This window comes from Schistocerca gregaria, chromosome 6, assembly GCF_023897955.1.
Source record: "Schistocerca gregaria isolate iqSchGreg1 chromosome 6, iqSchGreg1.2, whole genome shotgun sequence".
Lineage (NCBI taxonomy): Eukaryota > Metazoa > Arthropoda > Insecta > Orthoptera > Acrididae > Schistocerca > Schistocerca gregaria.
In genome coordinates, this window is record NC_064925.1 from 134572291 (window position 1) to 134599670 (window position 27380).

Here is a 27380-nt window from a genome sequence, read left to right on the forward strand (position 1 = left end):
AGGATTTATGGTCAGATGAGTATCGGGTAATATCAACAGCAGCAGAAAATGGTTTAACAGGTGTAGGATTCGTAATGAACAGGAAGGTAGGGCAGAAGGTCTGTTACTGTGAACAGTTCAGTGACCGGGTTGTTCTAATCAGAATCGACAGCAGACCAACACCGACAACGATAGTTCAGGTATACATGCCGACGTCGCAAGCTGAAGATGAACAGATAGAGAAAGTGTATCAGTATATTGAAAGGGTAATGCAGTATGTAAAGGAGGACGAAAATCTAATAGTCGTGGGCGACTGGAATGCAGTTGTGGGGGAAGGAGTATAAGAAAACGTTACAGGAGAATATGGGCTTGGGACAAGGAATGAATGATGAGAAAGACTAATTGAGTTCTGTAACAAGTTTCAGCTAGTAATAGCGAATACCCTGTTCAAGAAACACAAGAGGAGGAGGTATACTTGGAAAAGGACGGGCGATATGGGAAGATTTCAATTAGATTACATCATGGTCAGACAGAGATTCCGAAATCAGATACTGGATTGTAAGGAGTACCCAGGAGCAGATACAGACTCATATCACAATATAGTAGTGATGAAGAGTAGGATGAAGTTCAAGACATTAGTATCGAAGAATCAATACGCAAAGAAGTAGGATATGGAAGTTCTAAGGATTGACGAGATACGCTTGAAGTTCTCTAACGCTATAGATACAGCAATAAGGAATTGCGCAGTAGGCAACACAGTTGAAGAGGAATGGACGTCTCTAAAAAGGGCCATCACAGAAGTTGGGAAAGAAAACATAGGTACAAAGAAGGTAGCTGCGAAGAAACCATGGGTAACAGAAGAAATACTTCAGTTGGTTGATGAAAGGAGGAAATAGAAACATGTTCCGGGAAAATCAGGAATACAGAAATACAGGTCGCTGAGGAATGAAATAAATAGGAAGTACAGGGAAGCTAAGACGAAATGGCTGCAGGAAAAATTTTAAGACATCGAAAAAGATATGATTGTCGGAAGGACAGACTCAGCATACAGGAAAGTCAAAACAACCTTTGGTGACATTAAAAGCAACGGTGGTAACATTAAGAGTGCAAGGGGAACTCCACTGTTAAATGCAGAGGAGAGAGCAGATAGGTTGAAAGAATACATTGAAAGCCTCTATGAGGGTGAAGATTTGTCTAATGTGATAGAAGAAGAAACAGGAGTCGATTTAGAAGAGATAGGGGATCCAGTATTAGAATCGGAATTTAAAAGAGCTTTGGAGGTCTTACGGTCAAATAAGGCAGAAGGGATAGATAACATTCCATCAGAATTTTTAAAATCATTAGGGGAAGCGGCAACAAAACGACTATTCACGTTGGTGTGTAGAATATATGAGTCTGGCGACATACCATCTGACATTCGGAAAAGCATCATCCACACAATTCCGAAGACGGCAAGAGCTGACAAGTGCGAGAATTATCGCACAATCAGCTTAACAGGTTATTCATCGAAGCTGCTTACAAGAATAATATACAGAAGAATGGAAAAGAAAATAGAGAATTCGCTAGGTGACGATCAGTTTGGCTGTAGGAAAAGTAAAGGTACGAGAGGGGCAATTCTGACGTTACGGCTAATAATGGAAGCAAGGCTAAAGAAAAATCAAGACACGTTCATAGGATTTGTCGACCTGGAAAAAGCGTTCGACACTATAAAATGCTGCAAGCTGTTCAAGATTCTGAAAAAAGTTGGGGTAAGCTATAGGGAGAGACGGGTCATATACAATATGCACAACAACCAAGAGGGAATAATAAGAGTGGACGATGAAGAACGAAGTGCTCGTATTAAGAAGGGAGTAAGACAAGGCTGTAGCCTTTCGCCCCTACTCTTCAATCTGTGCATCGAGGAAGCAATGATGAAAATAAAAGAAAGGTTCAGGAGTGGAATTAAAATACAAGGTGAAAGGATTTCAATGATACGATTCGCTGATGACATTGCTATCCTGAGTGAAAGTGAAGAAGAATTAAATGATCTGCTGAACGGAACGAACAGTCTAATGAGTACACAGTATGGTTTGAGAGTAAGTCTAATGAGAAGTAGTAGAAATGAGAACAGCGTGAAACTTAACATCAGGATTGATGGTCACGAAGTCAATGAAGTTAAGGAATTCTGCTACCTAGGCAGTAAAATAACCAATGACGGATGGAGCAAGGAGGACATCAAAAGCAGACTCGCTATGGCAAAAAAGGCACTTATGGCCAAGAGAAGTCTACTAATATCAAATACCGGCCTTAATCTGAGGAAGAAATTTCTGAGGATGTACGTCTGGAGTACAGCAGTCTATGGTAGTGAAACATGGACAGTGGGAAAACCGGAACAGAAGATAATCGAAGCATTTGAGATGTGGTGCTATAGACGAATGTTGAAAATTAGGTGGACTGATAAGGTAAGGAATGAGGAGGTTCTACGCAGAATCGGAGAGGAAAGGAATATGTGGAAAACACTGATAAGGAGAAGGGACAGGATGATAGGACATCTGCTAAGACATGAGGGAATGACTTCCATGGTACTAGAGGGAGCTGTAGAGGGCAAAAACTGTAGAGGAGACAGAGATTGGAATACATCCAGCAAATAATTGAGGACGTAGGTTGCAAGTGCTACTCCGGGATGAAGAGGTTAGCACAGGAAAGGAATTCGTGTCGGGCTGCATCAAACCAGTCAGTAGACTGATGGCCAAAAAAAAAAAAACAACAAAAAAAGACATTAATATACCAACACGGCAGAGATATGCTGGATACAGTGTAAGCCACAAAGTATTATTCGAGCCACAGTGAATGAATTAAATGTTACGTCGCAGTAGTCGAAAGAGCCCCTGCCCACGCCTGACAAGTACAATGAGCAGCAGCGCCGCGCGCTTTTCGCTTGTCTGGCTAACAGAAAAAGTCCTGCCCCACTGGTCTTCTACTGTCCTCACCGCGCATGTGTAGGAAACAAAAATAAAGGGACATAACAAGCTACCTCAAACAACTGTGCATTATCTAACTCGCAGAACTCGACACAGATAGGCGTGGGTTCTCTGTTTTGGGGCCCTCATAAGGTTTTTATTATACCAGATTTTAGACACGTGTAAGTTGTTTCTCTGTGGCTGTAGCAGCTGTCCAGTTGATGCAACCCCTAGCAGATTTTCTACACAGATTGTACATTAGTGTTCATTGTTGACGTCGTGTTTTAATTCGAAAGATCTTCGAAGTCTTTTGTTATTTCCAAACTAGTGGGAGAGAGGCATGTCTTTGAAACCTGTTTGGACATTCTTCATCATTGGAATTGTGTCGTTGGTTACCAGTTAACCTGGTCCTATATGTGTACTGCACCAGATTCAAACGTATGAGACAGATCACTGAAACAATAGATAAGTCCTGCTTTCCGTTAAGTCCTGTTGGTCTGTTGGAGGAAAACACATTGGCATCCAAAATTATAGCAACAAACAGATGTTTCCTCGTCGTGTTCTAATTCACGATATAATGATACACACTTACAGCAGATGTCCGCAAGACAGTGTTTTGCATGGGAGATTGCATTCCGGTCAACGGACAACCATCCCAACCTTGACGCCAGGCCACCTATCAAACGGTTTGGCTTTACTGGGTAGTCCCACATCCACAACCGCTGTGTATACAGTCACAGACACATGGACGGAAGCCGGCCGCTGTGGCCGAGCGGTTCTAGGCGCTTCAGTCCGGAACGGCGCTGCTGATACGGTTGCAGGTTCGAGTCCTGCCTCGGGCATGGATGTGTGTGATGTCCTTAGGTTAGTTAGGTTTAAGTAGTTCTAAGTCTAGGGGACTGATGACCTCAGATGTTAAGTCCCATAGTGCTTTGAGCCATTTGAACCATTTGAACAGGGACGGAAAAGACGGCTACCAGGCTGTCTGCTGTGGAGAGCAGCAGGACAGTAGCAAACTGATGTAGACCGATGGCTTAATGTGAATCGTTCTCTTGCATATAGGATGCTGTGACAGTTCACAGAGGCCGAAACTACACTACTGGCCATTAAAACCGCCACACCAAGAAGAAATGCAGATGATAAACGGGTATTCATTGCGCATATATATTATACTAGAATTGACATGTGATTGCATTTTCACGCAGTTTGACTGCACAGATCCTGAGAAATCACTACCCACAACAACCACCTCTGGCCGTAATAACGGCCTTAATATGGCTGGGCATTGGGTCAAACAGATCTTGGATGTCGTGTACAGGTAAAGCTGCCCATGCAGCTTCAACACGGTACCACAGTTCATCAAGAACTGACAAGCCAGTTGTTCCGCCACCATTGACGAGACGTTTTCAATTGGTGAGAGATCTGGAGAATGTGCTGGCCAGGGCAGCAGTCGAAAATATTCTGTATCCAGAAAGGCCCGTACAGGACCTGCAACATGCGGTCGTGCATTATCCTGCTGAAATTTAGGGTTTTCTCTGGTATCGCATGAAGGGCAGAGCCACGGGTCGTAACACATCTGAAATGTAACGTCCACTGTTCAAAGTGCCGTCAATGCCAACAAAATGTGACCGAGACCTGTAACCAATGGCACCCCATACCGTCACGCCGGGTGATACGCCAGTACGTCGATGACAAATACACGCTTCCAATTGCGTTCACCGCGATGACGCCAAAGATGGATGAGACTACCATGATGCTGTAAACAGAACTTGGATTCATCCGAAATAATGACGTTTTGCCGTTCGTGGACCCGGTTTCGTCGTTGAGTGCACTACCGCAGGCGTTCCTGGGTGTGATGCAGCGTGAAAGGTAACCTCAGCCATGGTCTCCAAGCTGATAGTCCAGCTGCTGTAAACGTCGTCGAACTGTTCGTGCAGACATTTGTTGTCTTGCAAACGTCCCATCTGTTGACTCAAGGATCGAGATGTGGCTACACGGTACATTACAGCCATGCGAATAAGATGCCTGTCATCTCGGCTGCTAGTGATACGAGGCCGCTGGGATCCAGCACGGCGTTCCGTATTACCCTCCTGATCCCACGGAGTCTATATTCTGCTAACAGTCATTTGATCTCGACCAACGCGAGCAGCAATGTCGCGATACGATAATTCGCAATCGCGATAGGCTACAATCCGACCTTTATCAAAGCCGGAAACGTGATGGTAGGCGTTTCTCCTCCTTACACGAGGGATCACAATAACGTTTAACCAGGCAACTCCGGTCATCTGCTGTTTGTGTATGAGAAATCGGTTGGAAACTTTCCTCATGTCAGCACATTGTAGGTGTCGCCACCTCCGCCAACCATGTGTGAATGCTTTGAAAAGCTAATCATTTGCATATCACAGCATCTTCTTCCTGTCGGTTAAATTTCGCGTCTGTATCACGTCATATTCCGGGTTAAGCAATTCTAATGGCCAGCAGTGTATATCCTGAAGACCAGGTCAGGGTCGGCCACTCGTGACCTAAGAAAGAGAGGATCATGATTTGGCTGTAAGTGCACGACGGTGTTTAAAGAATGTAGGCCAAAACTGTCACAGATTCAACAACTCCTTTCTATGGGGCCTGCCATTCTGTTTGCCTACTACGTGCGGGAGACAGTCTGCTACTACATTGACAATGATGGAAATGTGTATAATGCCTCTAGTAAATCGGCTTATAAACTCAAGGTGATGTTGTTGTTGAGAAGAGCAGTTGTCGCTCTTCCGCTTTAAGGAAAAGATTAAAGGCTTTTCATTTGTCTGGCTCATAAAGTCTCTAGCTTCTATTTGCGGCTGGAAGTATTTAACCGCCTCGTACGTGGTCAGGAGTTCGCAGTCGTAGGCACCGCTGTTTGCGCGAGAAGTACACAACGAACTATCCGACAATTGCTGCAGTGCCGCAAGGAAAGCCGTTGGGTTTATGTCCATTACCAGCACCAAGGGAGCATTAAGCTTGGAATGCACGACAAGTGCTGCGTTCGCCATACTTTGCTTTACGGCTTCGACAGCGGAGCACACACCTCAGCCCACTGCTCTATTGCTCTAGCCCTTGGGCCGGTAAGTGCCACATTTAACACCTCTTACAGGTCGGCTGTACACAGTACATGGTGGTGGTAAAAGTTCAACATCCCTAGGAACCGCCGTAATTCCTTAATTATGAATGGCTTAGACATTATAATTTAATTTTTGTTGGTCCATCACGGCCAGGTAACTGGTTGGTTCAAATGGCTCTGAGCACTATGGGACTCAACTTCTGAGGTCATTAGTCTCGTAGAACGTAGAACTAGTTACACCTAACTAACCAAAGGACATCACACACATCAATGCCAGAGTCAGGATTCGAACCTGCGACCGTAGCGGTCTCGCGGTTCCAGACAGCAGTTCCTAGAACCGCACGGACAGGTAATTGGTAAGTACTTTTCAATGTCAACAAACTTCACCAACAGCTGTATATTTTGAGGTATTTTATTTTATTCTGAAAGCAATCAGTTTCAGCAATTCATTTTGCCATCTTCAGGCCCCTGCATAATAAGAGCATACATGTAGTGTACAAGAGTTGTCAAAGGAAGTTTTCAGAAAATGTCTTGCAATCATACTACCGCATAAGCTTAAAAGCGAAAATAGCGATCATGCTTGCGGTTTATTGGTATCTTATACACTACTTCTGTACTGAAGACAGTGAAGCGCTCTACTGCTTCCTTATAATGGGAACTGGTGTTAACTATTGTCAGCTACCATCTTTTAGCCAGTTGCATTTTTAGACCCAAATTGATACATTGGTCAAGTCTCTTGTCGGAATTCGGTACGTCTCGACTACACCTTATGAGTATGAATAGCACCCGGTTAGTTTATCTGCGTGATAGTGCCGTCCTTACTTCCACATACAGCTTAGTGAGAATGTTATGATGTTATTACTAGAGACGAGGTTTGATGTTCATGGCGATAGATAATGTTACTGGCTTTATGAGCTTCAACTTCGACAGTATGGTAGTCTTCGCGCAGTCATTTACCTATTATTTTTTCCGTACCCACGTTCCCTATCGCGACACAACTTGCAATGTCTTATTATTTAGATGGTTTTGCATTTATAGGTAGATCGTTTTAGGTAGTGTCTTATACTCCCAGTGAAACAGTATGACGTCGGCTGTGAATTTAACCACACACACACACACACTCACAAAACGCCAATTTGTATTTGTTTGTCTCAATTACTTGTATAAAACTGTGTAAGGTAATTTTTAATTTATTATTGTTAATGTTGGTTATATTCCATTCATGGCAGTAGAATGTGTATAAATATGACGAACAGTTTAATATTCTAAAACATTGTTTACAGCCACACACTTATCGACATCTATGCATCTATGGAATGGAAAATCGCTTATGACATATCCATGTAAAATAGACGCAAAATTATATCACAGTTCGTAACAAATCCAGTCATAAGGTATTATGATAATCATTACCAATGAATGACTATAAAGGTTTATAAATATAATCACACTCGCTAACTACAGTTAGTGTCGCCCTTATCAGCTTTAGTTATTATCACTTTTCCCTACATGAGGTTATTATTAATACTTTTGACAACTTGAGATTCGTTATTTCCCAGTTTTAGATGCGGTTTTACAAACGTAAGAGTTTCTACGTCAAGAACGCTTAGCCGCTAGTCTAACATCAACTATGATGCACTTCATATTTGCGTTACTAAACACAGGTGTTAAATTATTCCCCCTCCCCCCCCCCCCCCCCTCCCATGAACCATGGACCTTGCCGTTGGTGGGGAGGTTTGCGTATCTCAGCGCTACAGATAGCCGTACCGTAGGTGCACCCACAACGGAGGGGTATCTGTTGAGAGGCCAGACAAACGTGTAGTTCCTGAAGAGGGGCAACAGCCTTTTCAGTATTTACAGGGGCAACAGTCTGGATGATTGACTGATCTGGCCTTGTAACAATAACCAAAACGGCCTTGCCGTTGTGGTACTGCGAACGGCTGAAAGCAAGGGGAAACTACAGCTTTAATTTTTCCCGAGGGCATGAAGCTTTACTGTATGGTTAAATGATGATGGCGTCCTCTTGGGTAAAATATTCCGGAGGTAAAATAGTCCCCCATTCGGATCTCCGGGCGGAGACTACTTAGGAGGACGTCTTTATCAGGAGAAAGAAAACTGGCATTCTACGGATCGGAGGGTGGAATGTCAGATCCCTTAATCGGGCTGGTAGGTTAGAAAATTTAAAAACGGAAATTGATAGGTTAAAGTTAGATATAGTGGGAATTAGTGAAGTGCGGTGACAGGAGGAACAAGACTTCTGGTCAGGTGAATACAGGGTTATAAATACAAAATCAAATAGGGGTAATACAGGAGTAGGTTTAATAATGAATAAAAAAATAGGAGTGCGGGTAAGCTACTACAAACAGCATAGTGAACGTATTATAGTGGCCAAGATAGATACGAAGTCCATGCCTACTACAGTAGTACAAGTTTATATGCCAACTGGTTCTGCAGATGATGAAGAAATTGAAGAAATGTATGATGAGATAAAAGAAATTATCAGGTGGTGAAGGGAGACGAAAATTTAATACTCATGGGTGACTGGAATTCGACAGTAGGAAAAGGGAGAGAAGGAAGCGTAGTAGGTAAATATGGAATGGGGATAAGGAATGAAAGAGGAAGCCGCCAGGCAGAATTTTGCACAAAGCATAACTTTATCATAGCTAACACTTGGTTCAAAGAAAGAAGGATGTACACATGAAAGAAGCTAAGAGATACTAAAAGGTACCAGATAGATTATATAATGGTAAGACAGAGATTTAGGAACCAGGTTTTAAATTGTAGGACATATCCAGGGACAGATATTTACTCTGACCATAATCTATTGGTTATGAACTGTAGATTAAAACTGAAGAAATTGCAAAAAGGTGGGAATTTCAGGAGATGGGACCTGGATAAACAGACTAAAACAGAGGTTGTACAGAGTTTCAGGGAGAGTATAAGGGAACAATTGACAGGAATGGGGGAAAGAAATACAGTAGAAGAAGAATGGGTAGCTCTGGGAATGAAGTAGTGAAGGCAGCAGAGGATCAATTAGGTAAAAAGACGTGGGCTAGTAGAAGTCCTTGGGTACAGAAGAAATATTGAATTTAATTGTGAAAGGAGAGAATATAAAAATGCAGTAAATGAAGCAGGCAAAAAGGAATACAAACGTCTCAAAAATGAGATCGACAGGAAGTGTAAATTGGCTAAGCAGGCATGGCTAGAAGACAAATGTAAGGATGTGGAGGCTTATCTCACTAGGGGTAAGATGGATACAGCCTACAGGACAGTTAAAGAGACCTTTGGAGAAAAGAGGGCTACTTTTATGAATATCAAGAGCTCATTTCTAGGCAAAGAGGAGAAAGCAGAAAGGTGGAAGGAGTGTATAGAGGGTCTATACAAGGGCGATGTACTTGAGGACAATATTATGGAAATGGAAGAGGATGTCGATGAAGATGAAATGGGAGATACGATCCTGCGTGAAGAGTTTGACAGAGCACTGAAAGACCTGAGTCGAAACAAGGCCCCGGAAGTAGACAACATTCCATTAGAACTACTGACGGCCTAGGGAGAGCCGGTCCTGACAAAACTCTACCATCTGGTGAGCATGATGTACGAGACAGGCGAAATACCCTCAGACTTCAGGAAGAACATAATAATTCCAAACCCAAAGAAAGCTGGTGTTGACAGATGAGAAAATTACCGAACAATCAGTTTCATAAGTCACAGTTGCAAAATACTAACACGAATTATTCACAGATGAATGGAAAAACTGGTGGAAGCCGACCTCGGGGAAGATCATCTTGGATTCCGTAGAAATGTTAGAACACGTGAGGCAATACTGACCTTACGACTTATCTTAGAAGAAAGATTAAGGAAAGGCAAACCTACGTTTCTAGCATTTGTAGACTCAGAGATAGCTTTCGACAATATTGACTGGAATACTCTCTTTCAAATTCTAAAGGTGGCAGGGGTAAAATACAGGGAGCGAAAGGCTATTTACAATTTGTACTGAAACCAGATGGCAGTTATAAGAGTTGAATGGCACGAAAGAGAAGCAGTGGTTGGGAAGGGAGTGAGACAGGGTTGGAGCCTGTCCCAGATGTTATTCAATCTGTATATTGACCAAGCAGTAAAGGAAACAAAAGAAAAATTGGCAGTAGGTATTAAAATCCAGGGTGAAGAAATAAAAACTTTGAGGTTTGCCGATGACATTGTAATTCTGTCAGAGACAGCAAAGGACTTGGAAGAGCAGTTGAATGGAATGGACAGTGTCTTGAAAGGGGGATATAAGGTTGACATCAACAAAAGCAAAACGACGATAATGGAATGTAGTCGAATTAAGTCAGGTGAAGCTGAGGGAATTAGATTAGGAAATGGGGCACTAAAAGTAGTAAAGGAGTTTTACTACTTGGGGAGCAAAATAACTGATGGTCGAAGTAGAGAGGATATAAAATGTAGACTGGCAATGGCAAGGAAAACGTTTCTGAAGAAGGGAAATTTGTTAACATCGAGTATAAATTTTAGTGTCACGAAGTCGTTTCTAAAAGTATTTGTATCGAGTGTAGCCATGTATGGAAGTGAAACATGGACGATAAGTACTTTAGGCACTAAATGTGGTTCTACACAAGAATGCTGAAGATTAGATGGATAGATCACATAACTAATGATGAGGTATTGAATAGGATTGGGGAGAAGAGTAGTTTGTGGCACAACGGGACTAGAAGAAGGGATTGGTTGGTAGGACATGTCCTGAGGCATCAAGGGATCATAAATTTAGCATTGGAGGGCAGCGTGGAGGGTAAAAACCGTAGAGGGAGACCAAGAGATGAATACACTAGGCAGATTCAGAAGGATGTAGGTTGCAGCAGGTACTGGGAGGTGAAGGTGCTTCCACAGGATAGATTGGCATGGAGAGCTGCATCAAACCAGTCTCAGGACTGAAGACCACAACAACAACAACAAAAAATTATGTTTCCACCCCTTTCTCAGTAATTTCATCTATGCGACTGTACACAGCATACGAGGAAGATTGGAAACTTCCTGGCAAATTAAAACTGTGTGCCGGACCGAGACTCGAACTAGGGACCTTCGCCTTTTGCGGTCACACAGTTTTAATCTGCCAGCAAGTTTCATATCAGAAAAAACTCCGCTGCGGAGTAAAAATCTCATTCTCGACGTAGTGTTTAGCATTACACAAAACGTTGACCATAATACACTCCTGGAAATTGAAATACGAACACCGTGAATTCATGGTCCCATAAAGGGGAAACTTTATTCACACATTCCTGGGGTCAGATACATCACATGATCACACTGACAGAACCACAGGCACATAGACACAGGCAACAGAGCATGCACAATTTCGGCACTAGTACAGTGTATATCCACCTTTCGCAGCAATGCAGGCTGCTATTCTCCCATGGAGACGATCGTAGAGATGATGGATGTAGTCCTGTGGAACGGCTTGCCATGCCATTTCCACCTGCCGCCTCAGTTGGACCAGCGTTCGTGCTGGATGTGCAGACCGGGTGAGACGACGCTTCATCCAGTCCCAAACATGCTCAATGGGAGACAGATACGGAGATCTTGCTGGCCAGGGTATTTGACTTGCACCTTCTAGAGCACGTTGGGTGGCACGGGATACATGCGGACGTGCATTGTCCTGTTGGAACAGCAAGTTCCCTTGCCGGTCTAGGAATGGTAGAACGATGGGTTCGATGACGGTTTGGATGTACCGTGCACTATTCAGTGTCCCCTCGACGTTCACCAGAGGTGTACAGCCAGTGTAGGAGATCGCTCCCCACACCATGATGCCGGGTGTCGCCCTGTGTGCCTCGGTCGTATGCAGTCCTGATTGTGGCGCTCACCTGCACGGCGCCAAACACGCATACGACCATCATTGGCACCAAGGCAGAAGCGACTCTCATCGCTGAAGACGACACGTCTCCATTCGTCCCTCCATTCACGCCTGTCGCGACACCACTGGAGGCGGGCTGCACGATGTTGGGGCGTGCGCGGAAGACGGCCTAACGGTGTGCGGGACCGTAGCCCAGCTTCATGGAGACGGTTGCGAATGGTCCTCGCCGATACCCCAGGAGCAACAGTGTCCCTAATTTGCTGGGAAGTGGCGGTGCGGTCCCCTATGGCACTGCGTAGGATCCTACGGTCTTGGCGTGCATCCGTGCGTCGCTGCGGTCCGGTCCCAGGCCGACGGGCACGTGCACCTTCCGCTGACCGCTGGCGACAACATCGATGTACTGTGGAGACGTCACGCCCCACGTATTGAGCAATTCGGCGGTACGTCCACCCGGCTTCCCGCATGCCAACTATATGCCCTCGCTCAAAGTCCGTCAACTGCACATACGGTTCACGTCCACGCTGTCGCGGCATGCTACCAGTGTTAAAGACTGCGATGGAGCTCCGTATGCCACGGAAAACTGGCTGACACTGACGGCGGCGGTGCACAAATGCTGCGCAGCTAGCGCCATTCGACGGACAACACCGCGGTTCCTGGTGTGTCCGCTGTGCCGTGCGTGTGATCATTGCTTGTACAGCCCTCTAGCAGTGTCCGGAGCAAGTATGGTGGGTCTGACACACCGGTGTCAATGTGTTCTTTTTTCCATTTCCAGGAGTGTATAAACGCACAATGGCTCTATAAGTAAAGTTGCTAGAGTTTATACAATTATTAATGGCGGAGTACTGTCGTTTGTCATGTGAACCTAAATACAAAGAGTAGATGCAAAGCTGTCTAACATACTCACTGCTTGTTTACTAGATATCATACTTAACGACAGATAGGGCTTTCAATAAAATTTTCCTGAATTGTGACCTCATTGTCATTATATATAAAACTACGGACGTTTCTGGCCCCGTTTAGGATGTTTTTGTTTACTGACTAAACAAAAACACCCTGTCGCTTGCAACAGGGACCGAAACGTCGTTAGTTATATATATATTGACAATATGGTCACAAACCAATGAAAATTTTGTCAAAGGTGACAATAGCCGCGGAAGCCTACATTTATAGATAGGTTTCTCCTGTCATGAAGAGTTTACTTTACTTGAGAGATATTTACTTGTCAGATGTCTCGGTGTCTTTCTTTTTTTTCAATAAAAAAGACTGGAAAACTATTTATGTTATTTATCCAGTAGAGGAAAACTAAAGGGGGAAGTGTCATTAAGCGCCTTCACATAACATGGCAGTAGAAAAACATCGGCTTTAACCTCAAAATTCGCTGTAGGATATGCAGCAAGTTTAGTTTCACTTCGTTCTTTCACTTGATTTATTTATAGCTGAAAAATTCACCATAGTTTCAGAAGTTACTCTAAAGGCAATATTTACGTCTCTCAAAACGAGACATGCGGAAATTTATTTGAAAAAAATATTGAAAAGAAGAAAGTGAGTTCCAGTGGAAGCAAAATTTTCATACACGAAAAGGAACACAAGGAAGCGGCTTGGTGCTAGTTTACGGGTGGACATCGTGGACAGGTCTCAGGTTCCTTTACCGCTGCCTTCCCTCTCTCAAACTGCCTGGTACCGACAACCTTCCATTAAATAAAAATAATACTAGATTAAATGCAGAAGTAACATTATTGTGTTCATCTTCGGTATATCTTTTGCTTAAAGGGGAAGAAACCGGGCCGAGAAGGAAACATTGGTGAGTATAAGAATGGTTTGCAGAAGGACAACTCCACCCAATTAAATAAAAAAAAGAAAATAAAAATAAACATAAAAAATTACTAGTGCAGTCGAAAGTGTACTGAATTGTAATACAAGGGTTTTGAGGTTGAGTCCGTATGCGGAAACTTTTTTTTTTAGTTTTCAATTTTTAACTTTACTTTACTTTACTTACGCTGATATTAACTGAAATATGTTAAATACACTGATCTGCAAAGATCATAACATAGCGAAATGCACATATACAGATGGCGATAGTATAGCGAACTGAAGCTACAAAAGGACAGTGTGTTGCTGAAGCTGTCATTTACACACAGGTGATTAATCTGGAACGGTTTCCGACGTGATTATGGCCAAACGACGAGAATTATGAGTTTGAGCGTGGAATGGTAGTTGAAGCTAGATGCAGGGAATTACCATTTTGGAAACTGTTAGGAAAGTCAACATCCAGAGAATAAAGTTACAGGCATTACCTACCACCACAGACAACGCAGTGGGCGATGGCCTTCACTTAACGACAGAGAACAGCGGCGTTTGCGTAGCGTTGTCGGTGGTAACAGACAAGCAGCACTGCGTGAAATAACCACAGAAATCAATGTGGAACGTACGATGAACGTATCCGTTATGACGTTATGGCTAAATCTGGCGTTGAATGATTATGACAACAGACGACTGAGGCGAGTGCATTTGCTAACAGCACGACCCCGCGCCTTTCCTTTTCTCGGGATCATATCGGTTGCAACCTGGACGACTGCAAAAGCGTGGCGTGGTCAGATGAGTTCCGATTTCAGTTGGTAAGAGCTGATGGTAGGGATCGACTGTGGCGCAGACCCCACGACTCAATGCACCCAAGTTGGCAATAAGGCATTGCGCAAGCTGGTGGTGGCTCCTTAATGGTGTGGGGTGTGTTTACATGGAATGGAATGGATTCTCTGCTCCAATCGATCCAATCATTGACTGGAAATGGTTGTGTTAGGCTACATGGAGACCATTTTCAGCCATTCATGGAATTCATGTTCCAAAACAACGATATAATTTTTATGGATGACATTGCGCCGTGTCACCGGAAAACATTTATTCGCGACTGATTTGAAGAACATTCTGGAAAGTTAGAGCAAAAGATTCAGCCACCCAGGTAACCCATTATGAATCCCATCGAACATTTATCGTACATAATCGAGAAGTGAGTTCGTGCACAATGTCCTACAGCGGCATCAGTTTTGCAATTATGGACGGCTATAGAGGCAGCATGAAAGTATCCCATGACTTTTGTCACCTCAGTGTAAATTGTATTAATTAATATTTTTCATAAATATCATTCGAAGAAAATGCAAAGGAAATTTTGTTATTGGAAATAAATTTAGCGTTGGTTAGTATTTTCTTAAATATCATTAAAAGAAGGAGCAAAGGAAAATTTGGTACTGGAAGTAAATGTTAAGAAACAGCCTATAAAGCATCCACAAAAACTTCGCTTATGAATTTAAATACTTTTGTTATTCTGCAGTTAATGATTTACATTTGCTATTGTGATATTCATCGTAACAAGAAGGGAAGCAGAAATTTTCTGTGCGTATTGCACCCATAACAAACACAGTATTTTTCCAATTACGTGGTCGCATTGAAGTTTCAATAGAAAAACAAACTTGGTTCAAGATTATAAAAGGTTCTCTGTCGTCGTACAGTTCAGCAGCAAACTACACATAACACTTCGCCAAATACTGGCGAAGATAGCAGATGATGTACAATACAATGTGTTTTTACTGCCGATGATAGTTGATGATGTACAATAGAATGCTTTTTTAAGCAGTCTTCTCGAAATGTGATTTCCTTTTGTCTCTCGATGAGATCATAGCAGTTTTCAAACTTTTTGATCAAATTCATAACCTGGTGATAAAAACAGACATTTTACGGATGCATCAACGGAGTGCATTTTGCGGGAATAACTTTAATTCTGCACGATGGTAGTCCTCCTTTCTCTCGAAAAATCTCATTGTGTTATTGTGGATTTGTGTGGTTTTCCCACAGGTCAGTTAAGAGAAGAAATATGTTCTCCTGCACATAGAGCTTCTTCACACCAGTCAAAAAATTTTTATATAATGCTACATATTGACGAAGTAATGACGACGTCCCTATACGATTTTTCCTCGTACTCATCCACCGTTTCTTGAATCCTCGGTCCAAAAGAGACACTCTCTCTTGGAATAATTTTCCATGTTGCGCTGTAAATTAAGCAAGGTAGAAATCTGAAAAAGAAGTTGCCATTTACGGAGTCGACCCTACGACCATCGCATTAATCTTCGGATTACCGTTCTATACTCTTTCCGCTGCTCCACTGGCGGCCTGGAGCCCACGCTAACATAGATGGCTCGCGCCATAAATGCATTTTTTTCTGGATTTCCCACTTCTGTCACTGTCATATCTGGACAAGCCCTGGATATATCCTCCGGACTAAATCAGTGATGACGACCAGGTGCAGTGGCCTTTTAAGTCACTTTCTCCTCATCACAACTGCAGTTTCATTCGGAGTGCGACACAGGTCTGCTCCACTGGAACATGCCAAGTACATTGTCTCGCCTTGCTTTACCGCCATGGAATTCCGTCAGCAGTGTTCAGCTGCAGGTGAAAGACACGAAAACTTCAGCGTTTGGTCGCTACATTCCATCGAATTAGCGAAGAGTGCTGCCCTCTCTCGAGTTATTCGTACCTGACGGACAATGGCCCGGACGCCACCTGCCAAGGGTGGCTAACAGGACACTCGCCACGATGGCACGATGAGTGGAACAGCTGTGAAAAAGCACTCGGTCGGGCTGCTCTTGTAGGTCGGGACCCGCGAGCCTCGTACGCAAAAGGGCGAATATGTATGTTTTCTTTTGCGTGTGTTAATAGTTGATAATAAGTGAAGGGCTTCTTTCAATAGCGGTACAAGTCCATTACCTCCACTTTTCTGTCTACAATGCTCCCGAAATCAACTATCCAAATTGTTGTTGTTGTTGTGGTCTTCAGTCCTGAGACTGGTTTGATGCAGCTCTCCATGCCAATCTATCCTGTGGAAGCACCTTCACCTCCCAGTACCTACTGCAACCTACATCCTTCTCAATCTGCTTAGTGTATTCATCTCTTGGTCTCCCTCTACGACTTTTACCCTCCACGCTGCCCTCCAATGCTAATTTTGTGATCCCTTGATGCCTCAGGACATGTCCTACTAACCGATCCCTTCTTCTAGTCAAGTTGTGCCACAAACTTCTCTTCTCCCCAATCCTATTCAATACCTCCTCATTATTTACGTGATCTATCCACCTTATCTTCAGCATTCTTCTGTAGCACGACATTTCGAAAACTTCTATTCTCTTCTTGTCCAAACTAGTTATCGTCCATGTTTCACTTCCATACAAGGTTACACTCCCTACAAATACTTTCAGAAACATCTTCCTGATGCATAAATCTATATTCGATGTTAACAAATTTCTCTTCTTCAGAAACCCTTTCCTGGCCATTGCCAGTCTACATTTTATATCCTCTCTACTTCGACCATCATCTGTTATTTTACTTCCTAAATAGCAAAACTCCTTTACTACTTTAAGTGTCTCATTTCCTAATCTAATTCCCTCAGCATCACCCGATATAATTTGACTACATTCCATTTTACTCGTTTTGCTTTTGTTGATGTTCATCTTATATCCTCCTTTCAAGACACTGTCCATTCCGTTCAACTGCTCTTCCAAGTCCTTTGCCGTCTCTGACAGAATTACAATGTCATCGGCGAACCTCAAAGTTTTTACTTCTTCTCCATGAATTTTAATACCTACTCCAAATTTTTCTTTTGTTTCCTTTACTGCTTGCTCAATATACAGATTGAATAACATCGGAGAGAGGCTAAAACCCTGTCTCACTCCTTTCCCAACCACTGCTTCCCTATCATGCCCCTCGACTCTAATAACTGCTATCTGATTTCTGTACAAACTGTAAATAGCCTTTCGCTCCCTGTATTTTACCCCTGCCACTTTCAGAATTTGAAAGAGAGTATTCCAGTCAACATTGTCAAAAGCTTTCTCTAAGTCTACAAATGCTAGAAACGTAGGTTTGCCTTTTCTTAATCTTTCTTCTAAGATAAGTCGTAAGGTCAGTATTGCCTCACGTGTCTGTAAAGAATTCGTGTTAGTATTCTGCAGCTGTGACTTATTAAACTGATAGTTCGGTAATTTTCACATCTGTCAGCACCTGCTTTCTTTGGGATGGGAATTATTATATTCTTCTTGAAGTCTGAGGGTATTTCGCCTGTCTCATACATCTTGCTCACCAGATGGTAGGGTTTTGTCAGGAGTGGCTCTCCCAAGGCCATCAGTAGTTCTAATGGAATGTTGTCTAACAAAAATAAAGGTTCATCACTAGCAATAAAACATATGCTTGAATATTTCTAGTATCTTAACTGTAGATTTTTCAGCGCTCATTTAACTTCAGGTTTCTGTAGCTCAAAATGAACAAAAATGGACATCTACCACTAGTGAAATAAGCTCTTCAAGCGCTTCTCTACATATGTTGAACAGATCTGAACCATAATACAGTCCTTTAAATATCTGGTCCTCCAGTGAAGTTGACGATTGAAAACCGCTGACATACGGAATCTCTCTACTGCTGTTGGCCAACGTCGCGCCGAACACAATTAATTTCACGCGTCGTTCATTTTCTTTATGAAAAATATTTTCGGGCATAGGGATGCAGCGATTTGTACTGCACTGATCTTTTATGATGACTTTTTCGACGGTAATAGTATTCTTTCTTTAAGTTTATGACACTCAGGATTTTAATTGTCTTGTTATTGTTACTTGTTCGAGTTTCAACTTGTCATTGTAGAGACATAAAACACTATTCACATATTACAGCATAGCAGTAAACCTCCAGTACTTTAAAGAATCGAACTCCTATTGTAAAACAGATGCAAACGTTAGGAGTTAAATATTTGATGTGAAGTATGTAAGCGAGAAAATGTTAAGAAAATATTATAAATTAGGGTTAAGTTTGTTAGAGCACGTCAGGTGCTCTCATTACTAAACAATTGATGAATGTCGTGTTGGTAATATGCGCTCCATTTTAAGCAAAAGCAAGTTTATCACGCAGCTGAATGTTTACGACGTTATATCTTCCGAACTATGTTTCGTGCAATGATATAATTTTGCAGGTACATTCGGTGATACATGTAGATAGCGTCGGAAAAGTGTGTTGCAAATTGAGGAAGTACTAGAAAGTAATACTTTTAAACGTCGTGCATGATGTTGAAGATTTACTGCCCGCCATTTTTTAGCAGAAGCTAGTTTTTCATGCACCTAAATGTTTATCATGACATATCTCCTGAATTATGTCTTGTACGATGATGGAATTTTGCAGATACACCCACTGCTGTATGTGGATGCTGTCTGCAAACTGTGTCAGCCGTGTGCGGCTCCCGTTGGTGCCGTTGGTAGGTTGGCATCGTGTAATAGGAACAGTGGAGTCTCGTTTTCTTCTCGTGTTTACTAGCGCCACTACATTTGCTAGCGTTGTCAGTCGACGAGTGGCAGCAGCAGCGTTTATCGATATCTAGTACCATGGGACCTAAGGTGTTTTCCAGATTGGGTGGGTTAGTCATCTCGGCTGGGATGGAGCAGCGGTGAGGTCTGACAATGTGAACTCATGCCGGGACTGTTAGTGGCATGCAGGCATTGCCGGATTGAAGGGCTGTAGTTGCGAGGGCCACAACCTCGTCCTCCACAGGAGCCAGGATGTTTGAGTTGAGTGAACATTAACCCAGTAGTGAAAACTCCGTTATTTTTAGATAACGCCCTTTGTTCGCGCGTTGCTTCTCGCAGGGTCTCTGAGATGAGCAATGAGTGGAGTGTTTAGAGTTGGCGTAATTAAATAGCCATCCTCCACCTTTTATTATTAATTACTGAATTCTTTGTGTTTATTGATGAAGTTCAACCAGCGGTATTTTCCTGCCTAGTGGCCGCTAACGCCCCAGTTACCTGCCCTGGTGGTTAGCGTATTTTCGCGGCAGTGTACCTTTCCTCACCTTGCCGCTGCTATCCGGTAAGGCGTGTAGTTCGACATCCTCCTTGATTGTGGTTTGGATACTTGTTTCTTTTGGACTTCTTTGGTCGTAGTGGGTCCTTCTACTTCTTGATGTTCTAAAAACCGGATTCAGAAGACGCAGTTTTGTCCACCAATTCCGCCTTACCTGGGTTATTCCATCTTTGCGTTGGGTATCAGACGTAAGGTAGATGTTGCAAGAGTGTTGGCCACCGTTTAAACTGTTATTAGTTTGAGTTGCCATCCGGTTAAGTGAATACAACTCTTGGCTGCCTGACCCATCATTTACGTAGTTGAGCGACTTTCCTAGGTTCATCTTTGGAGCACTATCCGAGGAGCACTTCTCTCTTGATTTGGTCAGATTACGATGATTGTTAATGAGGGAGGCCTTTAGCCGTGAATGCAATTTCTCTTAGGAATTTCAAATTAGATATTGTCTCTTAGTATGATTGTCCTTTTCTTATAATATTTTAGTAAGGATCTGCTATCTAATCCTTCAGCCATCCAATTGTTTATAAGTTATTACCATTGGGGCCTTAAGCCGACAAATATTTGAATTTCTGGTCAATGAGGCCTTCAGCCATGAATGCAACTGCAGGCTTGTGTGACCGAGCGGTTCTAGGCGCTACAGTCTAGAACCGCGCGACCGCTATGGTCGCTGGTTCGAATCCTGCTTGGATGTGTGTGGTGTCCTTAGGTTGGTTAGGTTTAAGTAGTTCTAAGTTCTAGGGGACTGATGACCTCAGATGTTAAGTCCCATAGTGCTCAGAGCCATTTGAACCATCACAGGAATATTGAAACTTTGATGTGCATTTTTAGATAGGAACTATACCTGTTTCATTCCTATGTACACTTCGCCCAATCCTAGTCCGTATGCCGTATACTCGGAGAGTTCTGCAGGAAGGTATTCATGTACACGCACACGGCAATAGCTCCCGTGCCGCTGTGTCCTACGCGGCCATACCGACTGAGTCACTGAATGCAAGTAGCGAACAGCGGCGTCCCTCCTGCCGGCATTCAGCGAAGCATTTCATGAACGCGGAGTTGAGTTACTGCCCATACCGCTGTCCGCCAGTGAATACCATCCCCTGCCTGGGTCACAGTGCAGTGCTCTGTGTGATATCCCGCTGGGAGATGAAACGGTGGCCGTCCTGTGGTTTTGCGGAGCTCAGAACGATTGCATTGCTATTTTGAGAGCGCACACCTATTCCACGAGGTCCGGCTGTTAAATAAAGGGACTATTGCTGTAAAACATTTTATTTCAAAATCATATAACTTTAGTTCTTCTCACCGTCAATACACTCCTCTATCTCTACAACGCTCCATGAAAACTCTGAATTGATGAAAAAAAGTTCTACAAGTCTTCCTCTCTGCGTCCCTTGACGAAGTGTCCCGATTTTTCTTTAACTGCTTCAACGGACTGAAATCTTGTTCCTTCCATCGCAAAGTTGCCCTCGAGGAATAGATTATTCAAATGGTGCTAGGTGAGGAGAATAAGAAAGTGGTCTAACATTGGGAGCTGTAATTAGCTAGACAACTGTACTGTATGAGCTTGTGTTTGTCCTGATGCAGAACCTGTGACATGTTCTTCCACAGTGGGCTCGTTTTTTTCTTACTTTCTGCTGGAGATGACCGTGAACCTCAAAATAATAATGAAATTACAATTCAATTAATATCATTAGCTGCTGACAAGCGTTTGATATATATCAACGGGGACAGATGAAAATGTATGCTTCGACCGGTAATTGAACCCGAGATCTCCTGCTTAAATAGCAGATGCTCTATCGATTTTTTTTTAAATTCATCTCATTTTGTTCGGTTTCGTTCGTTGCATCTGCTCGGGGCGGACGTCGTAAGACACCCGTTTAAGTTCGTTGTTGATCGATTAACTCTTTTTTTTTTTTTTTTTTTTTTTTTTACGGAGGGCAGCTACCCTCGGACCGTACACGATGAGCTACCGTGCTGGCACACAACACCCAGTCATCACGAGGCAGAGAAAATCCTTGACCCCGCCGGGAATCGAACCCGGGAACCCGTGCGCGGGAAGCGAGAACGCTACCGCATGACCACGGGCTGCGGACAGCCCATCTGAGCCACCAAAGGCACACAGGATAGCGCGACTGCAGGGATTTATCTCCCAGTGAGTCCCACATTCCCAACTTATAGTCCGCACAGTACATTCGTAGTGTCTCTGTCATTACACCCATTACTCGCGGTAGACAATCCACCGAGTCCCGTAAGAGTTCAGGCAAATTGTGTGCATCCGCACTGAAAAAGGTCATCAGTCGGTTAGCTTTAACGATATGAAGATAGCATCTGTTCCTTTGGACACTACGAATGTAGTGTGTGGACTATAAGCAGGAAATCCCAGGTTCGAATCCCGGTCGGGGTATATATTTTCAACTGTCCCCGTTGATATATATCAACGCCCATCAGCAGCTAATGGTATAAATTTAATTTTAATTTTATTCTAGAGCTCTGCACGGTCACCAATGACATCTGTTCTTTCGGACATGGCCGAAAGAACACACCCCATATTCATATCGAGATAATAATGATTAATAGTTCGACCTTCAGGATACCAATCAAGATACACAATTCCATGAATAACGAAACAAAAACGAAAAAATAATCATTTCTTTGGCTCTTGATTTGCTCATTCCAGCTCGTTTCGGTGTCTCTGAAGTTGGGCCCTTCAAATGCATGGACTGGCGCTGAATTGCTGGATGATAAGCGAAAAACAAAGTTCCGTCACATGTTATCACTCTTTCGAAGAAATAAGGGTCATTTTCAGTGGTATTCAAAGTGTCATTACAAACATCTTCTCGGGCTTCTTTTTGTTCGGTCGTGAGATTTCGGCACCATGTTCGGACACACTTTTCCCATATTCAGTTGATCTTACGCTTTGTTTGTCAGTTTCTATTGTTTCATCAATCGATCGAATACTCAACCAACGATCAGATCGAATAAGATTACCTGTTTTTCGATGTTTCCAACAGTTTTTGATGTTGAAGGGCATCCTTGTAAGCACTTGAACCACTCAAAATCCAGGGTAAATGGTAAACATTCTTCACAATACTTCTCTTTGTAAAAAGTAGGTTTCAGTAGCTGTTATTCCAAGTTTCATGTGAAACTTCAAGTCAATTCGTTGCTGCCGGCCGGAGTGGCCGTGCGGTTCTGGGCGCTACAGTCTGGAGCCGAGCGACCGCTCCGGGCGCAGGTTCGAATCCTGCCTCGGGCATTGAAGTGTGTGGTGTCCTTATGTCAGTTAGGTTTAATTTGTTCTAAGTTCTAGGCGACTGATTACCTCAGAAGTTAGGTCGCATAGTGCTCAGAGCCATTTGAACCATTCAGTTCGTTGCTTAGTTACTACGTTGCTCATTTTTCCGGCAAAATAATATAACTATTCCTCCACTGGCGAAGCCAGACACCAGAGATGCTGCATTCGATTAAGAAGGCTTCATGCTTTACAGCAACTGGTGACTCTCCTTCGGCTCTTGCGTAGTTACTCTACAACAGCATTGGTTCTGTTATTTTATGGCCACACCATGTACATTACGAAACTGCTAAATAGTTACCCTATCACACAGTGCTGACTGAACGTTGCCTGGTAAATTTTGACAAACCAGGATAACTCGAAAAATAAGCTTCTCACGAAAAAATGTGTAAAATCCAAAGTTGATTATTTTGGAGGGCATCTGCTGGTGCTAAAATTAGCCCATCACCCCAGCCCCCTGAGGGTGGGGCGGGAGGCAACTTTAAATTTTCAAATGTTAACCCCCATTTTTTATTGCAGACTCAGATTCTACATAAAAAAACGTACATTTAATCTTAAACATTTGGTTTTATTCAAGGTAGTTGGCGCTGTAATTCAAGAAAATCCATGTACCCATTTCTGCATGGAAAATGGTCAAGGAAAATAAAAATACTTATTTACTTCGTAAATTTCGATTCGCTAAAACTAAAACTCTCCCTCTCTTCCCATAGGGTGGGGTTAGAGAGAAAGGAATTCGAGTTATACACATGTTTAAGTCTCCCAAGCATAAGTCACTTTCTCTAACGAATCTTGTATTAAATATTTACGGGTTCGGGACCTTGCTTACACTTCATTTTCACTTTGAAAATTATGTTGAGAGCTAAAGTCAACAAAACTAAGGAAGTTTTTTGTGGTGGTCGTAAAGGCAGTAGTACAAGTTACTGAAGTGCTAAAAGGTATTTTCAGGCTGTGTTCCCTATCTACACATCAGAACTTCAAAAAGTATCTCGTTAATATAATTAAAGAACAAATATCGTTTTCTTTTTGTGTGAGTATAAAGCACCCCAGTCCCACACTTGTTAAGATGTGTTATGGAACAGATCTTAGTATTGCTTGGGTTAACACAGTAAAGTTATAAAGAAATAAGTCGTTTGAAGCTACTTTACGTGTTGGAGTTCGATTATTTAAAGAATCTGTCTGGGTGGCTCGGACACATTACTGGTTCAGTGAGAAAACGACTTCCATCACCAGCGCTGCGGCGGATGATACGTGATGCAACACTGGTATATTCCCCGTTCGATGGAAATCGTCTCAATTGAATTTTTGAGTTGAAGCAACGGAATGGAGAGTTATGGAGAGGCGAACGACTTTTGTATACTGTGATCTTCTCCATCAAGTACATGGAGACAGTCAGATCAGTTACTACGTATACAAACGAGTGATGTGGTTTTACTGCATCAAATACTATTTTATGATTTTCTCTCTATTGAGAACCTCTGTTTTCTAATCTAATCTAATTTTCGTGCAGCTATTTATTAATCATTTTCCAATCGTCTGTAGCTTTTATTGCATCCACTATTTTTCTAGCGATCCGCATTTCAAGTACGGCAATTCCGTGTAGCTAATAGTTCGTCGTTAAACATTCATATGCAGATAAAGATTCAGGTCTTGCCACTGTATAGTATTTTAGTTTTGTTTTTCTTGAGTTGCATTTCTCGTTATAGATATTCGGTCACACCCCATGTTCTTTCCATTTTATTAAGTGTTCATCTGCTGTACATTTATCTAGACCAATGTGCTACATAGTATACCCAAGATATTTAAATGTACTAACTCGTTGCATTTCATCTATTTGTGTGTCCTTGAATTTAGGTGCATTTTTCATGTTTCTCATGAATTTTGTTGTTTTACTGAAATTTTTATGTCATTCGTATTCGCTATTTTTTCCAGGAAGACTTATTGGACTGACTGTTTCTCTCACCTTTTCTGAAAGTCGCGTAAAATATCTGCAGTAGCCAGTCAGTTTATTTTAATTGTATTTCATTTCTTCCCACAATAGTTGGTTCAGTTTTGTTACTTTTTCCTTCGAAATTCCAGATCATTACCATTTTTCCTAATCTGAAATTAAGAAATAATGGTGACAATCTATTCTGCCCTTTTTACATTTGTAGGCTCTGCTAAAGAGCACTCTTGAACTTATTTCCCCGATGTACTTGGTTTCTTCTTCTAGCAAAGGTTCCTCACCTCCTCACTGTTGTTTTCTTACCTTCTTCAGTTCCTGTTCTCTTAGATGTAAGACTTGGCAAGACTTGGTTTGATTTAAACTGATGCCTTTCAATTAAATTTTTGAATGAGGATCTGTTGTGTAGAATTTTGTTACTAACGTTGATTTCCTAAGGATCATTTTCAGTTTCAAGATTTTTTTTTACTTTGATACAGGCGACAAAGTAGAGAATCTCTTTGATCAGTCTATTAGCATTCATGTTGATAAAGTGGTAATCATCTTTTCCTGAAAGTGTTCGAGGTTTTCTCACAATTTTTGTGTAACTCATTAGACTTTCGTCTCATCCAGATTCCCTTCAGTACTTCCGTTTCTTCTTTTGCTACAACTTCTGTTAATTATCTGCCTCTATCGCATATAACGTTTCATCTTTGACTACTGTGCTGTAATGGTTTAATTTCGTATTGCGACATATTGATTTTTTATTCTACCTGTTACCTGCAGTTCTATGAGCTTTCCGTGATTTAATGATTCTCTCCTTGTTATCTTCAGGATTTAATCCGCAAGAGTATTGTTTATTTGTTTACATTACAGATTTATCCTATCTGGTAATTCTGTTAGGCCGAAGGGCTGACTACCGTACCACTACGAGCCATCATCACCATAGGAGGACAGTAAACTTAAAACGGGGATAAGAAATATAAACAGAAGGCAGACAGCCAGGTGGATATGCTCGCTACGGGGTGTAATCGCCGGCAGCCGCGGCTCCTACTTACGGATCACGATGACCTCCGCCTCCTCGGAGCTGCGGGTGAAGATGGGCGCTATCGTTGACACCTCGCACGTGTAGATGCCCGACGCCTCGAACTTGAGCCCGCGAAGCATCAGCTGCCGCTCGTCGCTCTCGTTGCGCTACAACAAAAACATTGCGCGTGTAACAGCAACTTACAGGATACGCTCGTACAGCGCAGCGTGCTAGCCCGCGAGACACAAGTATGAGCCAGACCCAGATCGAATCTGCGTGGGGGAATTCGCAACCGTTAACTGGTGTTCTGGCAGCCCCCGGGTGGTTCTTAGGTACTTTCCCACACTCGTTTAGGCAAATACTGGGCTGGTCTCTAATTTCCGGCTCAGAAAATGTTGTATACAAACAGTTGACATACGATCACAAACACAACAATGTGTTACATCATACACTGACAGGTGGCAAAACAACTTCCCTTCCTTGCACAAATAACTATGTGACAACACGATGGCCATCCGGCCGCAAAATTAAATGAAACAGATATAAATTTGCCGAATCTTGAGTATACCACGGAATAAACGCCAATACGCTAAGAAAACAAATCAGCGGAAAAAACGAGCTCTGTGATTTCCACACAAAATCGAGTTTTAGATTTTGAAACGTTACACAAGTGAAATAATGTTCATAGTTTTATGCAACTCAGTATTCTTTTTGTCGGCCAGTTTATCACAATATGCATTATTTTTTTATTACATGTCGATTTGAATTCTAAGGAGAATTTTATTTCTAGGTACATAAAACCGATAAAGTACTTCTCCATAAGTAGCAGGTGCATTGATTCAAATTATTGTTTTTGTTTTATTTATTAATATTTATTTCTCCGTAGTCTAATTGTTAGCGTCACTGCATTTGATGCCGAAGAGCCCGAGTTCGATTTCCCATATGACTTCAGACTTTTCTGAGGAATGGAGTTCTGAAATGGATCCGTTCAGCCTATGAGCAACTGCTGAATAAGGAATTAGTGGCATCACCTTCATTCATCAACTCGCATCAACGGCTGGAGACTATGACAACATGCTAACCATACGTCCAACGACAATAGATCTCTCCTGGTACTGCTTTGTATGCACTAACCCGCAAGTCGTGAAAGGTGTTACATTTGTTACCTTTATGGTATTTTATGGTTTTGTAGACCAGATTAGCATGTATTCTTGGTTTTTTAATGGTGTACTGGAATGTCAATTGACAATTGACTTGTGTGTGTTTTTTCGTGTGGCAATATGTTAGTAAAGGGCTGTGGCAGATTTCTTGTTGCGTGCTCTTGAGTCCATTGATAGTGGCGGTGTTTATTTGCACGTTCGTTCGCCGATCTGCCCAGCGTCTCTCCAACTCAACGTCGACCTAGTGTAGCCTTTCTACAGCC

At 42.5% G+C, this 27380-nt stretch overlaps 1 protein-coding gene across 1 annotated transcript in view; it reads right to left on the bottom strand.

The window, feature by feature from the left end:
• The window catches only part of LOC126278372 (uncharacterized), a 538771-nt gene that overhangs the window by 178820 nt on the left and 332571 nt on the right, over positions 1 to 27380 (bottom strand). Inside the window, exon 3 of the mRNA XM_049978444.1 lies at positions 25989 to 26124. Within this exon, the coding sequence (XP_049834401.1) occupies positions 25989 to 26124 (136 nt within the window). The remainder of the gene's footprint in view (positions 1 to 25988; positions 26125 to 27380) is intronic.